Genomic DNA, 13,914 nt, shown 5'->3' on the forward strand with positions numbered 1-13,914 from the left:
TTTGAACTGCTTTGAATCTATCTTTGTGGTTTTATTCTATGTGTATTACTCGCTGCGATAACTAATGGGTCGCTGGAGGGGTTGAGAAGATGGCGGGGTGCTTAACAAACAGAACTCCATTAGCTTGCTGGAACCCCCCCCCGGGACAACAAACACAACACACACATACACACTTTAGAGACTGCTGTAATGGACTGCAGACTCTTGTGTGCTAATACCCCCGGAGAGCAGGCTTTCTGTTTTTATCTTTGGAGGCTGAGGGTTAATTGGGAGGATTGGGGGGGGGGGTTGGGGGAGTCCAGAGGGTCAGAGGTCAACAGGTTAGTTAAGTCACTGATGAAGGTGGACGGTGGAGAAGAAGATGAATGTTGTTAAACTGTTGACGACGTTCAATGTTCCTCAGGATAAGCGCCTTCCGTCTTTAGATCATCTGAACAGACGGAGTTATGCTGCCTCTTCATTTCTGAACGTGTACAGTACAGCCTTCCTGTTTGTGTGTGTCATGGTGTCCGTCAGTTGGGACAGGAATATTACAAAAATAAAGTTCAGGTCTGCAGGGATGGAGAGAAGAAGAAGAAGAAGAAAGTGGAAGTACAAAAAAGAGGAAAGAAGAAAAAAATGTAGAAGATAAGAAAAGAGAGAAGACAGCTGAGTGACCAGATGAAAGAGAGCTGACAGCTCGCAGATAACGGGCACGATGAAAGCATCATTGTCACTGCTCATGTCATCGCAGAGAACAGCCTGGCTAGATGAAGGACGTTGTTTTCAAAGACTGAGGATCACACAGTGGATCTGCACACCTGAGATGAGGCTTAGATAGGGGTGGGGGGGTTTAAAGCTTTGGAGGAGCTGACGGTAACGAACTTTCTGACGAACATGATTTCTACAACAGCTGGAGGAATCTGTACTGTTTGTTCGTGTGTGTAGAATAAACTATGATTTGTCGCTGAGGAGAAACTCAATAAATCAGCGCTGATGAGCTCAGTCTGGTCCTGAGTTCCTGGTCCTGAGTCCCGGCCTCGCTGAGTCCTGGTCTGGAGCCTGGTCTTCTACATACACGCTTCCTGAAGGTCAGGGAGACCGGGCTGTGGTTTCTGCAGAAAGGAGAAAGAAAGAGGACGACAGCAGATAGCGACAACCCAGCTAACGTTTCTCCTCTCAGTGTTGAGCGTCAGTCTGGTATCAATGAATGGACCCTGACTGGACCCGAGGCCTGGCCCCTGGAACCAAGCCACGCGCGTACGAACATTACCCCCCCCACCCAAGTGTCAGAATAAACAAATGACAATGAGAAGAACAAAATCATTTATTACATAAAAACAATTGTTTCACTCCCAGAAGACATGTAAGCCGTCCACAGGAAATGACATCAACAGAAAGGACAACAGAGGAAGTGACACGGGGCTTTTTTTGAGTCACAGTGAGTTCACATAGAACAATAGATTTATATATGTTTGATAGTCAGAGTCAGTCTCTGGAACCAGGACAGGATCAGGACCAGGAAGATACAGGTTGAACTCCGGCAGGTTTTTCTGTTGAACACAACCCACGGTCGATGGTAGGTGAGGGATCTGATTGGTTCTCCAGTCAGAGCATGTGATTTAACGACACTGAGGCAGGAGTTTGACTGAGTGAGAGAGATCTGTGATTGTGTAACAGACAGGAAGTAACAGGCAAATAGTCCAACACCAACACATCAAACATCACACCACACAACACAGCCACCGCACACAGCATTACACATACACAATTAACACACACACACACACAACACACACAACACACACACCACGCACACCACAAATGCACGAGGGCAGGAGGATAAACAGCTAGGTTCTGAGCAACAGAAACAAGAGTGTAAATCAGATCAGAACAGAAAACAGAAAGCACAGTAGGACAGAGCGGGGTCCGACCTGCCAGGTCTTCACATATTTTGAAATTATTTATATATATAGTGAATTTATGATTATTTAATATATAATGCACATTATATCTATAAATAAATATCGTTTTATATATATAATGTATACTATGTGTATATGTGTATAATATATGACATATATATATAGATATATATATATACGATTATAATATATTAAGTGTTGTATATTTGTATTTCTAGATGTGTTTGATTGGTTGTTTTGACACTTTTTGGTTTTTTTTGTCTTTGTGGTGTGTTTTAAGGTGTGGTTAGATCAATATTCCCTGTATTTTGTCCCCCATCAGGTTTGAGGTGAATAATTATGGTTCAAAAATTGAAGTAATTAATCACTATAAAGGAAATACAAAGTGGTAAAGGACGAGTTGACCAACACTGAATAAAACCTGACCACTCTCTCTCTTTCGCTGCTGCTGAGTTTTAATAAGATATTATATACTTCTGCATTAATGTTTCTAGTGCCTCTGGATTTAAAATGTGTGTGTGTGTGTGTGTAGAACTGGTGTGTATTCGTACAGAGGCGTATGGTAGACCGGTCTGCGGAAGAGATTGTGGAACAGAGAAGTACACATCAAGTCTCAGAGTCCCTGTCCGAGCGGGATCGTCCCGACTGTCACCTTAGTCACTGTGAGTAAAAGTGACGTGTGTGTGTGTGTGTGTGTGTGTGTGTGTGAGTGTGAGTGTGTGTGTGTGTGTGAGTGTGGTGTGTGTGTGTGTGTGTGTGTGTGTGTGTGTGTGTGTGTGTTGTGGTGTGTGTGTGTGTGTGTGTGTGTGTGTGTGTGTGTGAGTGTGTGTGTGTTGTGTGTGTGTGTTGTGTGTGTGAGAGTGTGAGTGTGTGGTGTGTGTGTGTATGGTGTTCTGACAGAACTATTTAAGGAATGAAGTCTGAAGTTAAACTCTGGATCCATTTTCTCCTGGACTCTATGAATTTACCTTAAACACAGATCGCCTCGTGTCATAAACTGCTCATTTAATTTATGATGATCATCAGAGTCTGTGCTGGAGTCAGGAAAGCGTTCAGAGAGGAAAATCTATTTACACATTAAATTTAGTTTTTTAATTTTTCTCTTGTGAAACACTGGAAACAACTCCGCGTCATTTTAAAGCTCATTGATTTATTATTTTGGTTCGACTTTTTTACATTTAAAAATACTGGAAACGGTCCAGAGAACAGCCTGATGTCAGGTCATATATAAATGTATAGATACTTTATATACTGTATATGATATGTAGTTGTATATATATATACAGTATATTTAAACTATAACTGTCAGTGTTGTGAAACGTGTGTTGCACAACTGACAGCAAACAATTTATAAAAACATAAAACCACCAGACTCAGAACCTGGACCTGGTCCTGAAACCTGATCTACAGTCACAACATCATGCTGCTCTCATTTGAAAAGCTTGTTAACTGTAAATTAGATTTGACACTGTTCTCTGAACGTACTCCACATGGATCCCGCAGACCAGGGTCTGATCTGAGATCAGGGTCTGATTTCTGAGACCAGATCAGGACCTGACCTTGAGACAGGGTCTGATCTGAGATCAGGGTCTGATCTGAGACCAGATCAGACCTGACCTGAGATCAGGGTCTGTTATCAAACTGGTACAACTCAGATCTCGGACTGAAGTGAAAGATAAAAGTTGAAATTCTTCACTTTTCCTCACAAACTGTGGAGATGAAGAGAAGCCTCCATGATGGAAAGAAGAAGAGAGAAGGAGAAGAAGAAGAAGAAGAAGAAGAAGAAATGATTATTCTTCTCATGTTCCTGCAGAAAAACAAACCACTGAATAAGGATTTTTTAAAGAGACTGTTCAATGTGGCTCATCACTGATAAATGAGTCTCGTTTCTGTTGTGTGTGTGTGGTGTGTGTGTGTGTGTGTGTGTGTGTGTGTTGTGTGTGTGTGTGTGTGTGTGTGTGTGTGTGTGCAGGTATAAGCTGTCCCCCGGCGCCAGTCTACACTCAGAAGAAAGAAGATCCTCAGTTCTCTGCAGTGGCGTTGCCTGTCCGGGGACACGGAGGATACAACTGTGGGGACACAGGTGGTCAGCAAAAACACATTGCCGTCACTGTGGTAACCAGCCATGGTAACAGTAGGTATGATACCATGGCTGGAGGTAACAAGGGAACAGTTGTCTTCTTGCTTTATAAAGAAATAATAGAAAAATTATGAAGATGGTGATGATGAAAGATGAGTCATATAATATGAACCTGTTTATTCTGGCGTTGTGTCTCTGACAGTCTCTGATCCTGGGAGCTCGGTTCTGACTGGAGGATCTGGTCCACAGCTCCATGGTCCAGGTAATGATTACACACACACACGCACACACACACGCACACACATATACAACACGCAAACGACCAAATCCTGCAAGGTTTGGATGGTGGGTCCAGGTGGGCGGGGCTTGGTGACTGCTTTGTTGTGACATCACAAAGTTTCCAGAAGTCCTGACGGCTGGTTTTAAAGGCTCCAGTTTCTGAATACAGGCTGTGTGCATTTCTCTGTGGACTGAGGCTTTGATACTTTCACAGTATTAATATAGAAGCTAGAGCTGATCTATAATACACTACACATGGACACAGACCTTTACACTGGAGGAGCTTTAATGTTTCTTTGAAGCCCATGAATGAGAGTAGAGAGGTCTGAAGGCCTATCTGTGGTGTTCAGGTCTTCAGTCTGCTGCCGTTGTTTTGAGGCAGGAAAACAGATAAAACTCTTCATGAGTATGAAGTGATGAAGATGAAGGTGAGCTGCAGGACTGAGGGAGGTGTGGTCTGTTCCATGAAAACTCCCAGAGTCAAAACAGTCCAACTAAAATAGACCTTTGACCTTTAGAGGCTCCGTTTAACAAAGACAAAACACACACACACCTCCACATGGTACGGTCCGCTCCACCAAGCCTCCGATTGAACGGACTTCCTGTCCATGAAGGTCACACCATTAAACCACTACCCTGGAAACAATAACAGGAAGAGAATGGAGTCACCATCACGTCTGAGACCAAGAACATACAACCTGAACCCAGAGTCTACAGGTGACGCAGGTGACCTGGGTGCACAGGTGACCTTTAACTCTATACAACTCACCTGTTTACATTTTATTAAGGACTAAAGTTATAGAGGATTGAGGTGTGGCTCTTTGATAGTGACAGGTGGTGAGCGTATGCTTGGCACAAACCAGCTCCACACACGTCCCTCTCTTTGACCATTATTTGGTTTAGCTGGGAGTTAGGGGCAGAGTCAGACACTGCCAAGATGGCAACAGGTAGAGGCAGCTCACTCTGAGCTTCAGAAACCTGTGGGTGACATCACAGAGGCGACGGCCATCTTTGTTTACAGTCGGTGGTCAGGATGCAGCTTGTGAGGCTGTCGGCTGCCTTCAGCTCTGTCTCTTTAAATCTGTAATGTCATGGCGACCTGTGTGTGTTTCAGATGAGTGGGTGTGGCTCCTGCGGCAGCAGCATCAAGGCGACCAGAACCAACGACCAGAACCACGACCAGAACCACACCAAGAACACATGACCAGAACCACGACCAGAACCGACGCCAGAACAATGACCAGAACCACGACCAGAACCACGACAGAGTGACTCTCAGGCCTCCGGCAGCAAGCTGCACCACACCAGATACCATGACAACCAGCACAACTCCAACACACCCAACCCATGAACCAGGCGCACGCCCACAACCCCAGCAAACCCCACAACCCCCACAGCACCAAACCCAAACACCCCCACTCCCCACCAGCACAACACGCAACGCGCACCAAGAGAGAGGAAGACCTCCTTACAGGTGAGTTTTCATCAGATGAGATTCTAAAACCGTCCGAAGCAGAACTGAGACTGTGTGTGTGTGTGTGTGTGTGTGTGTGTGTGTGTGTGTGTGTGTGTGTGTGTGTGTGTTGTGTGTGTGGTGTGTGTGTGGTGAGTGAGCTGACAGAGAAACACACTGAACTCCATTCCTCTGCAATGAACCATCCACATACATACTCACACGCACACACACACACACACACACACACACACACACACACACTTCCTCCGCAGGAAATCCTGTCTTTCTTCTGTCTCCCATACATTTTGTGTGTGTGTGTGTGTGTGTGTGTGTGTCTGCTGACATTATATTTTACTAACATGTGCATTACATCACACACTTCCTCCTCCCTGTTTCCCACAGTGCTCTGTTCTGTCTGACCCTTGACCTCACTGACCAGTCAGCATGACATCATCCTTAAAGGAACATGCTGCTGTGTGTATGTTGTATTTATCATATATTATATATCATATATATATAAAGGTTTGTCCCATTATCTGAAGCTGATGGTCAGAGGCTGAGGCCCCGGGGCCCCTGACCTCTCCGGCCCCTCAGTGATCCATCATGTCTCTGAGACTCCAACAGCTGAAAACATCTGTCCACTGAGACCACAGAGAGGACTGAGGTCACAGATGATGGACGGGTCAGTGTTTGTTTACAACAAAGAGGTTCAGTCCAGGTCCAGCCTCTAACCCAGAGACCCTAATCTGGTTCTGAGTCCTTCTGTCCCTGGTTCTGTCCCTGGTTCTGGTTCTGTCCCTGGTTCCCTCCTGACTATTTAGCGTTGTCTCACTTTTTAAATGTGGCATTTAAGACGGAGCGTCAGAGGAACCAATCAGAACGTGTTTGTGTAGCAGACGTTCTGTGCGAACAGGAAGTGGACTCGGTGCGACGCTGTAAATCACACTGACAGTCATTAGACTGAACCGCTGCCAGCTGAAGGGTGTGTAAAACCAGGACTGGACCTGGTGGAGGACAATCTCCTCATGTTCTATTAAAACTTATTTTCCACAAACGTCACTGATGTTTCCCCCCGGATGAAGAAGCCTCTCTTCAAAATCTGCAGGTTTTCTCTCTGACTCAGAGGAAATGTCTTCACACTGAGTTCGTTTCAAACCCCAGAAATAATATAAACAGACGGATCCTGGTCTGTGGAGTCCAGCTGGAGGACAGAGTCCTGTGGTCCCTGTTGTTCTGGATCGGTCTCTGCTCAACCAACAGAAACAAACTGTGAAACTTCATCTGAGCTCTGAGCGTCTCTCCTCCTGGAAACACAGCTTGTATCTGACTCTGAAGCCCCCGGCAGACCCCCCACCCCCCCCACACACACATACACACACACACAGACACACAGACACACAGACACACACAGACACACACAGACACACACACACACACACACACATACACACACACACACACACACAGACACACACACACACACACACACACACACACACACACAGACACACACACACACACACACACACACACACACACACACACACACACACACACACACACACACACACACACACACACACACACACACACACACAGACACAGAGGACAGAAATGGCAGCTATTTCAGATGTTTCTGTTTCCAGGCTGTGGTGTGTTTGTGATCCGGTCTGGAAACTAAACTGGTTCCATTTTAGACCAAAACAACCAACTACCGGCCCCCAGGGGACATGAGTCATCAGGGGGGTGTGGGTGTGAGAACAGATCATATTTTTATTATAGAACATAAACTCATTCATGTTCCCCAGAGGAAGAACCCTGATAACTCAGTGAGCTTAATAAAAACCTGTGTGTCTCTGTTTCTGTCCTCGTTGCAGACGCCGTGCTGTACCCAGAAGCCCCTGCTGCCCTCCCCGTCCCCCACATGATGGCCCTGGTCATGTCTGAGCTGCAGCCGATCCTGCAGGGCTTCAACCGCTCCCTGGAGCACCTGACTCTGCAGGTAGGGGCCCTGGCCCGCGATGTGGCCCAGCTGAAAGGCAGCCAGCGGGGGCCTGAGCTGCAGGCGGGGCCCCCGGAGGGACCGGAGCTTGACGAGGCGGCGGAGGAACGTCTGGAGGCGAGACTGGATGAGGTGTTTCAGAACATCAGGGAGGTGCAGAGGCAGGTGGAGAGTCAGCACGCAGACACGGAGAACAGGCTGCACTCCCAGAATGCAATGCTGCACTACAACCTGACCAGCTTCAAGATGGACGTCGACATGAAGCTGAAACGCCACCAGAAGATGCTGCAGGTCAGTGACGATGCACGTCTGAGCAGACAAACAATAACAATAAACAATGATAACAATATTATTATTATTACCATTATTATTTATTTCTTTATTTATTTATTATTATTATTGTTGTTTTTGTTGTGGTTGTTGTTGTGGCTGTTGCTGTTGTTGTGGTTGTTGTGATTGTTGTTGTTGTTGTGGTTGTTGTTGTTGTTGTGGTTGTTGTTGTTGTTGTTGTGGTTGTTGTTTTTGTTGTTGTTGTGGTTGTGGTTGTTGTTGTTGTTGTTGTGGTTGTTGTTTTTGTTGTGGTTGTTGTTGTTTTCGTGGTTGTTGCTGTTGTGGTTGTTGCTGTTGTTGTGGTTGTTGTTATTTTTGTTGTGGTTGTTGTTTTGGCTGTTGCTGTTGCTGTTGTTGTGGTTGTTGTGATTGTTGTTTTTGTTGTGGTTGTTGTTGTTGTGGTTGTTGTTTTTGTTGTTGTTATGGTTGTTGTTGTTGTGGTTGTTGCTGTTGTTGTTGCTGTTGTTGTGGTTGTTGTGGTTGTTGTTGTGGCTGTTGCTGTGTTGTGGTTGTTGCTGTTTGTTGTTGTTGTTGTGGTGTTGTTGTTTTGTTGTTGTTTGTTGTTTGTGTGTTGTTGTTTTTTGTTGTTGTTGTGGTTGTTGTTGTGGTTGTCGTGGTTTGTTGTTTTTGTTGTTGTTTTTGTGGTTGTTGTTTTTTGTTTGTTGTGGTTGTTGTTTGCGTTGTTGTGGTTTGTTGCTGTTGTGGTTGTTTGTTGTCTGTTGTTGTGGGTTGTTGTTGTGGTTTTTGTTGTTGTTTGTTGTTGTGGTGTTGTTGTTTGTGATTGTTGTTGTTTGTTGTGGTTGTTGTTTTGGTGTTTGTGTTGTTGTGGTTTGTTGTTGTTGTTGTTGTGTGTTGTGGGTTGTTGTTGTTGGTTGTTTGTTGTTGTTGTTTGTGGTTGTTGTTTTTTTGTTGTTGTTGTGTTGTGGTTGTTGCTTGTTGTGTTGTTGTTGTGGTTGTTGTTTTGTTGTTGTGTGTTGTTGTTGTTTGTTCGTGGGTTGTTGTCTTTGTTTGTTGTGGTTGTTGGCTGTTGTTGTGGTTTTGTTGTTGTGGTTGTTGTTTTTTGTGTTGTGGTTGTTGCTGTTGTTATTGTTGTTGTTTGTGGTTGTTGGTTTTGGGTGTTGCTGTTGTTTGTGGTTTTGTTGTGAATTGTTGTTTTTGTTGTGGTTGTTGTTGTTGTGGTTGTTGTTGTTGTTGTTTGTGGTTGTTTGCTGTTGTTGTGGTGTTTGTTGGTTGTTGTGGTTGTGGCTGTTGCTGGTTGTTTTGTGGTTGTTGTTTTTGTTGTTGTTTTTGGTGGTTGTTGCTGTTGTTGTGTTGTTGTTTTTTGTTGTTGTGTTTTTGTGTGGTTGTTTTGTTTTTGTTGTTGTTGTTGTTGTGTTGTGTTGTTTGTGGTTGTTGTTGTTGTTGTTGGGTGTGTTGTTGTGGTTGTTGTTGTGGTTGTTGTTGTGGTTGTTGTTGCTGTTGTTGTGGTGGTTGTTGTTGTTGTTGTGGTTTTTGTTGTTGTTGTTGTTGTGGTTTTTGTTGTGATTGTTGTTATGGTTTTTGTTGTTGTTTTTGTTGTGATTGTTGTTGTGGTTTTTGTTGTGGTTGTTGTTGTGGTTGTTGTTGTGATTGTTGTTGTTGTGATTGTTGTTGTTGTTGTCACTGAGGCTGTGAGCAACAGTTTCAGGATGATGAAACTCTGTTCACCCCTGATCTCAGGTCAGCCTGCAGGCTGTCAACACCACTCTGTCAGAGCTGAAGCTGGACCAGGACCAGGACCAGGACCAGGACTGGACCACTGAGAGACAACTCGATGATCACCTCCCTCTTCTTACCCCGCCCCCCCCCTGGCCCCTGCAGCCCTCAGACTCTTCAGCCCTGTGGGAGGCCATCGAACGCCTGGACAACATGGTGGTCAACAACACGGTGAAGGTGAGTCCAAGCAACACACAGTCATTACCCATCAGCCTGTGTGCAGCCTCTGTCACCCATGATGTACTTTATTATCTCTAGAGACCAAAACAGTTTCTGTACCAGGCTGTAAACATGTTGATTTCTGCTGTAAAGTTGGACATTTTAACATGGGAGTCTATGGGGACTGACTCACTGTTGGACTCACTCTGAAGATCTACAGAAAAGCTTCTAGGGCCCATATCCTGAACCCAACCAGAAGCCTGTCATTTTGAATTTGAGAGAACTCTAATGAACTCCTCCCAGAGTTGCGAAGCTTTTTCATGGTCATTGAACGGTGTGTCTGCGGCGGCCATGACAGAAGAATGAGACCCACCTCAAAGTTTTCTGTGTCCACATGTTGAAAACGCCACCTCTCTGCGCAGGTGAACGGGCTGATTGAGGACGTGGAGGTGAACTCGGGGAGCATCCAGCAGCTGAGGCGGGACTGTAAGGAGCTGGAGAGGCAGCTGAACCAGACGGCCAGGAATACTCAGATCCTGTTCATGGAGACGGGGCTGGAGGTCGAAGACGCCAAGGTGGTGGTGCTGAGGCGGGTGGAGGAGCTGGCGGGAAATGTTACACAGCAAAACAAGCAGCTGCAGGAGGTGGAGGTGGACATGGACTACCTGTGGGACTGCAAATGCAAAGGGCTGAAGGACACCGTGGAACGACTGGAGAGGGAAGTCGCCAACATGACAGCTCTGGCCAATGAGAACAGGTTAGCCCTGGAGGAAAACAACGAGGGGGGGCTGGAGCAGTGGGGCGACGCCAGCGACTGGGAGCCAGCGGTGGAGGTGCTTCAACGTGACCTCCAGCAGGTAACACACACATACACACACAGGATGATGTGATTTTGTATCCAAAGGTCAAAGGTCAGCCTCACTGTGACATCACAGTGTTCCTCGTGGTTCTGTCCTGCAGGTGAAGAAGTCTCTGGTCTCGGAGCAGACCAGGACCAGGACTCTGGACCACAGCATGACCCAGCTGAACAGCTCGGTGATGGTGAGTCTGGATGAGCACTTGGGTCTGAAGGACGCGAACAGGAAGCTCAGGGAGGAGATGCAGCACCTGTTGGCGTCCTTCAAGTCTCTGCTGAAGGACGCCATCCGCCACAACGACGTGCTGGAGCTGCTGCTGGGGGAGGAGGTGATGGAGTACCTGGAGTGGTCCGTCGAGGACCAGGAGGCCAACTCCATCCCGGCCCTGAAGGGGCAGCTGAGGCTCCTGCAGGAGCAAGTGAGAGGACACAACCTGAGCATCACATCGCTGCTCGGCAACAAGCCAGGTACGAGCCGGGGGGGGGGGGGGGGGGGGGGGGGGGGCTTCAGTCTAACAGCAGCTGAAATGTTTTATCTCTCACTTCCTGTCCAGGTTCCTGGTTCCTGTCGTCTCTCTGTCTTCAGATCTGAGACTCTGAGGAACAGAGTTATTATTTTCTTTCTTTCTTTCATCTGGTTTTACTTTGTTTTTATTTGGGTTTTCTTTGTTTTCACTGCTCCTCACCGTCTCCTCTTCTTCTCCTTCTGTTCCCAGAAGACAGAGAGGAGGTGCCGTCTGCTGACCAGCCCTCCTCCCCCCACCTACCCCCTCATGACTGGTTTCCAGGTGGCGTGAGGCGGAGCCAAGGAGGAGAAGCAGCCCGGGAGCGGCAGCTCCTCCTTCACCCTGCGGGGGGGCGTCCGGAGCTCAGAGGAGACGGCAGTGATCTGTGGAACCTGGAGAGGACGGTGGAGGAGCTGGAGCAGAAAGTGGTCCGTTTGGAGGAGAAGCCCTGCCCCTGCCCCAATGCCTCCTCTGAGAGGGAGGGGCTGCCCGGGGCCGTGGACGCCAAACTGCAGGCGGAGGTGACGTGGCTGAAGAGGGGGCTGGAGGAACACCTGAGGGTGTTCAAGAACGTCTTCAGCAACGCCGACGTGCTGACGGCGTCCGACGCCACGCTGGATCTGGAGAGACTGTGGCAGCTGGTGAAGAGAGAGGGAGGGAGGAGGGAGAAGAAGAGAGGAGGAGGGAGGGAGGGGGCAGGAGGAGGAGGAAACCATAGAAACAGGAGGGAGTCGTCAGGTGAGCTCTAAACCCAAACTCAAACTTCTATTTATGTTGTAAACGTAGATCTTCAGGATGTTTAAATGTGACAATAATATAAGTGACATATGTGGAAACATCACTCTTCATATAGGGACATATATGTCATATATTATATTTCTGTATGGGTCTCTCCTCAGGTGTTCTTCCTGTCCCTCCCAGCCAATCAGAGGCTTCCCTGTTGTTCGTTGTGGGACCTCCTCTGAGCGCCTCAGGCGGCGTTCTCGTCTTCCAGCCATCTCTGAATCGGGGTCAGTTTTACTCCGGCGGCTCCTTCACGGCTCCGCTGGACGGGATCTACCTGTTCGTCCTCACCTTGGACCTGAGGCCAGGTCCAGCCCATGTGGTTCTTAGGAGGGGGTTGGGTGAAGCTCCGGTGTCTCTGCTCCGACAGAAGGTGACGGAGGCTGGACCAGCTACAGGTGTGGGCCTCCTGCTGCTGAGGGAGCGGGAGCAGGTGAGGCTGGAACTGAGGGCAGGAGCGTGGGCAGAGTCAGAGGACAATGTGTTCACTGGGCTGCTGCTCCACCGAACCACCTGAGGGCGCTGTGGACCAATCAGCTGACCACCGGAGGAAAGACCCTGATCAGAGACTGTGGGGGGGGGGGGGGGGGTCACTGAGGCTCAGAATTAGAGTTGAAAAAAAAAAAAGAATTGAATTTGCTGAACTCCAGACGCAGTTTACAAAGTAAAACATCGAGAACCTGAAACCAGATCAGATCTGATAAAACTGACTGATGCTCCACCAACGTGTTGACAGGCGGATGTCCAACATGTCCAACTGGACGAGGGGTTCAGGAACCACAGATACAAGTCTCCTCCCTCAGAGCACGTTTGGTACAGATCTGGAGTCAGCACATGGTTAGCCTAGCTTAGCATAAAGACTGGAAACAGAGGGAAACAGCTAGCCTAGCTCTGTCCAAAAGCTCAAACACCTCTAGAGCTCAGTGTGTTGGATCGATGACTGACTGTGTAGGGGATGGTAGATAGTGATGTCACCAGAACAGTTGACCTGGATGTCAGAGTGTCCACTCTGTCCTTACTTACGCAGCTGCCCACCTCTGCCACAAGAGGGCGCATGTGCGACAGTTGGCTGCCTCTCAACACAGTGACCTACAGGTTGTAAATGTAAAACTCACAGTTGGTGGTTTTATCCGCCTAGGACGTCTGTACAGCGTCTCTCTGTGGCCAGTGTGCACATTTTTCTGGTTTTCAGTTGCTGCACCGACTGTTGAACTGAAATAGTTCCAGTAACTTTCTCTAAAACTACAAACTCTGGACTCGACATCTCAGTCAGCTGCAGAGCTGCTGGGAGGGGCATGTTTGAAGGTTGGACAGAGCTAAGCTAGCTGTTTCCCTCTGCTTCCAGTCTCTATGCTAAGATAAGCTAATCATGTCCTGACTCCAGCTCCAACACCTCAGTCAGCTGATGGACTAGAACAGACTTGGTAAAGTTTCTGCCTGCTGCTTCAACCTCATCAATATTGATTGATCTGATTGATCTGATTGATCCTCTGTGTCTGCTGACTGATGATAGATGTCGTCTCTTTAACCTGATGTCTTGACTGATCATGAGATTAAAATTCTGCCCCCGGATCAGCTGTTGCATCTATCTGAAGCTGAGGAGAGAAAAATATCTGACTTCACATCAGCATGTAAAATCATCTTTTAAAGTACCAGGAGAAACAGTCTGTGTCAACTCAGTTCCATATTTTACATGAAGAAAATATTTGTATGTAAAGTCACAGTGTGTGTAATGTTGTAAACAACCAGTATGATGATGTAAAATCACAGAGCAGTATATATTTATATAAAGGAACGGCTGAGCCGAACGTTAACCTGTCACCAG

The 13,914-nt window shown here is 47.2% G+C and overlaps 1 protein-coding gene across 1 annotated transcript in view; it reads left to right on the forward strand.

Moving 5' to 3' along the window:
• mmrn2 (multimerin 2) overlaps positions 1–12,663 on the forward strand; it is a 22,062-nt gene extending 9,399 nt beyond the window's left edge. Inside the window, exons 6-12 of the mRNA XM_022748635.1 lie at positions 7,597–8,012; positions 9,750–9,962; positions 10,367–10,801; positions 10,905–11,268; positions 11,517–11,974; positions 12,020–12,044; positions 12,206–12,663. Of these exons, the coding sequence (XP_022604356.1) occupies positions 7,597–8,012; positions 9,750–9,962; positions 10,367–10,801; positions 10,905–11,268; positions 11,517–11,974; positions 12,020–12,044; positions 12,206–12,606 (2,312 nt within the window). The 3' untranslated portion in view covers positions 12,607–12,663. The remainder of the gene's footprint in view (positions 1–7,596; positions 8,013–9,749; positions 9,963–10,366; positions 10,802–10,904; positions 11,269–11,516; positions 11,975–12,019; positions 12,045–12,205) is intronic.
• The last annotated feature ends 1,251 nt before the right edge of the window (positions 12,664–13,914 follow it).

The sequence above is a fragment of the Seriola dumerili genome, unplaced genomic scaffold (assembly GCF_002260705.1).
Source record: "Seriola dumerili isolate Sdu_G_001 unplaced genomic scaffold, Sdu_1.0 BDQW01000127.1, whole genome shotgun sequence".
Classification (NCBI taxonomy): Eukaryota; Metazoa; Chordata; class Actinopteri; order Carangiformes; family Carangidae; genus Seriola; species Seriola dumerili.